The following is a 1,461-nucleotide window of genomic DNA, read 5'->3' as shown; positions in this document are numbered from 1 at the left end:
TTTGAGTATGAATAATTGTGCATTTTACATCTCTAGACATCGGTATACTGCTATAGAAAATAAAGTATGATTCTTCTTGCAAAACCCCCGAAAGTAGACAATTTTCAAACTTTTTGCTGCATATTTGCAAAGGCATTGCAGAAATACACCTCAGCGATCGAAACCCAAACTAAATCGAACATTTGCTGCTAAACAGTATCTTCAATAAAGTATAAATTGATCGCCATTTAATATCAGTTAAGGCTCAATGTAGATCTATGTAATTTATTATTTGTGTCGTTTTATCTATACATTTAGTAAATTACCTAATAACAGATAATACTTCCAAAATAAAAGAGACCAGCTGATTGGAAAAGTTACGAATTGAATATTAGTTTGTTAGAAAAATACGAAAGTTTAGCCTTGAAATCGCTTTTATTTGGATTGCAGAAAATTTGAAACATAAAAAAAATTCAATTTTTTCTAGTGATAAACTTTTGACCTCGACTGTATATGTAAGAACGCCGAGAGAAACGAATAAAAATAAAAACCGAATTACGATAACAGCGAGAACAGAGTTGTATTGAACGGCGTTTGGGCAATACATCAAACAAGGCATACCAGAAAAAGATATGTCGTTTTATCGTTTAAAATATTTTTGGCCAAAAAATTTGTCAAACACAACGTTAATCGTAAATGAATTACGTTGTATGCAAATACCGGCTAAAACGTCAAATCGATTACGAGCCATCAATGTGTTGTCTGTACATAATCGCCATCATCATACATTATTACAATGTAGTTTAACGTCAAATACACAACAAATCCATAATGATCAGGTGAGCATAATTGCAATGTCTCAACAGAAATAAGCCAGACAAAAAACATGAAAACATAATTTTAAAAGATACGACAATCACTCCTTCTGATGATTTCTTATCACTCGTTTGCGAAAGAAAAAAAAACATCGATCTTGTTTTTGCTTGTATTCTGTATATTCAACAGCAAAAATGTTCATATGTATCGACTAGTGGATTAAATTTAGAAAATGTTACTACAAAAGAACTACCCAAACACGATTGGGATCGTGCTGTAAGCGAAGCCGAAAAAATTGTCGGTTATCCAACGTCGTTTCTAAGTTTACGTTGGCTACTCAGCGATGAAGTGGCCAACGTTGCTCCACATTTAAGGAAATTGCTTGAAAATAATCATCCGTTACTCAAAACGGCCAAGTAAGTTTTTTGTTCATATATGTATTCTTTTTTTTAAATTTGAATGAATCGTAGGTACTTCAAATGCGAAAAAATAATTACGCGAAGAAATCTAAGCGGTCCGACGAAACAAAGAAAAAACATTTATAGATAAAATTCCACAAAATGTGGCATACTTCAGAAAATGTGTGTACAATTGTGCGTTTTTTGTTCATCGCGAATTGTTTTCTCGCATCGTCGTTGAATTTAAAATAAACACACGACATGTATT

At 32.4% G+C, this 1,461-nt stretch overlaps 1 protein-coding gene across 1 annotated transcript; it reads left to right on the top strand.

Annotated features, from left to right (window-relative positions):
- The first annotated feature begins 206 nt into the window (after positions 1 to 206).
- On the top strand, positions 207 to 1,427 carry LOC116351319. The gene is made up of 2 exons (XM_031783408.1): positions 207 to 818; positions 985 to 1,427. Exons 1-2 carry the CDS (start codon positions 612 to 614, stop codon positions 1,213 to 1,215), a joined length of 438 nt encoding a protein of 145 aa, XP_031639268.1. The 5' UTR covers positions 207 to 611; the 3' UTR covers positions 1,216 to 1,427.
- The last annotated feature ends 34 nt before the right edge of the window (positions 1,428 to 1,461 follow it).

The sequence above is a fragment of the Contarinia nasturtii genome, unplaced genomic scaffold (genome assembly GCF_009176525.2).
Source record: "Contarinia nasturtii isolate CC-2019 unplaced genomic scaffold, AAFC_CNas_1.1 Cnas_scaffold_5236, whole genome shotgun sequence".
NCBI classification, from domain to species: domain Eukaryota; kingdom Metazoa; phylum Arthropoda; class Insecta; order Diptera; family Cecidomyiidae; genus Contarinia; species Contarinia nasturtii.
The sequence above is the reverse complement of the archived record's forward strand: the minus strand, read 5'-3'. Positions and strand labels throughout refer to the sequence as shown.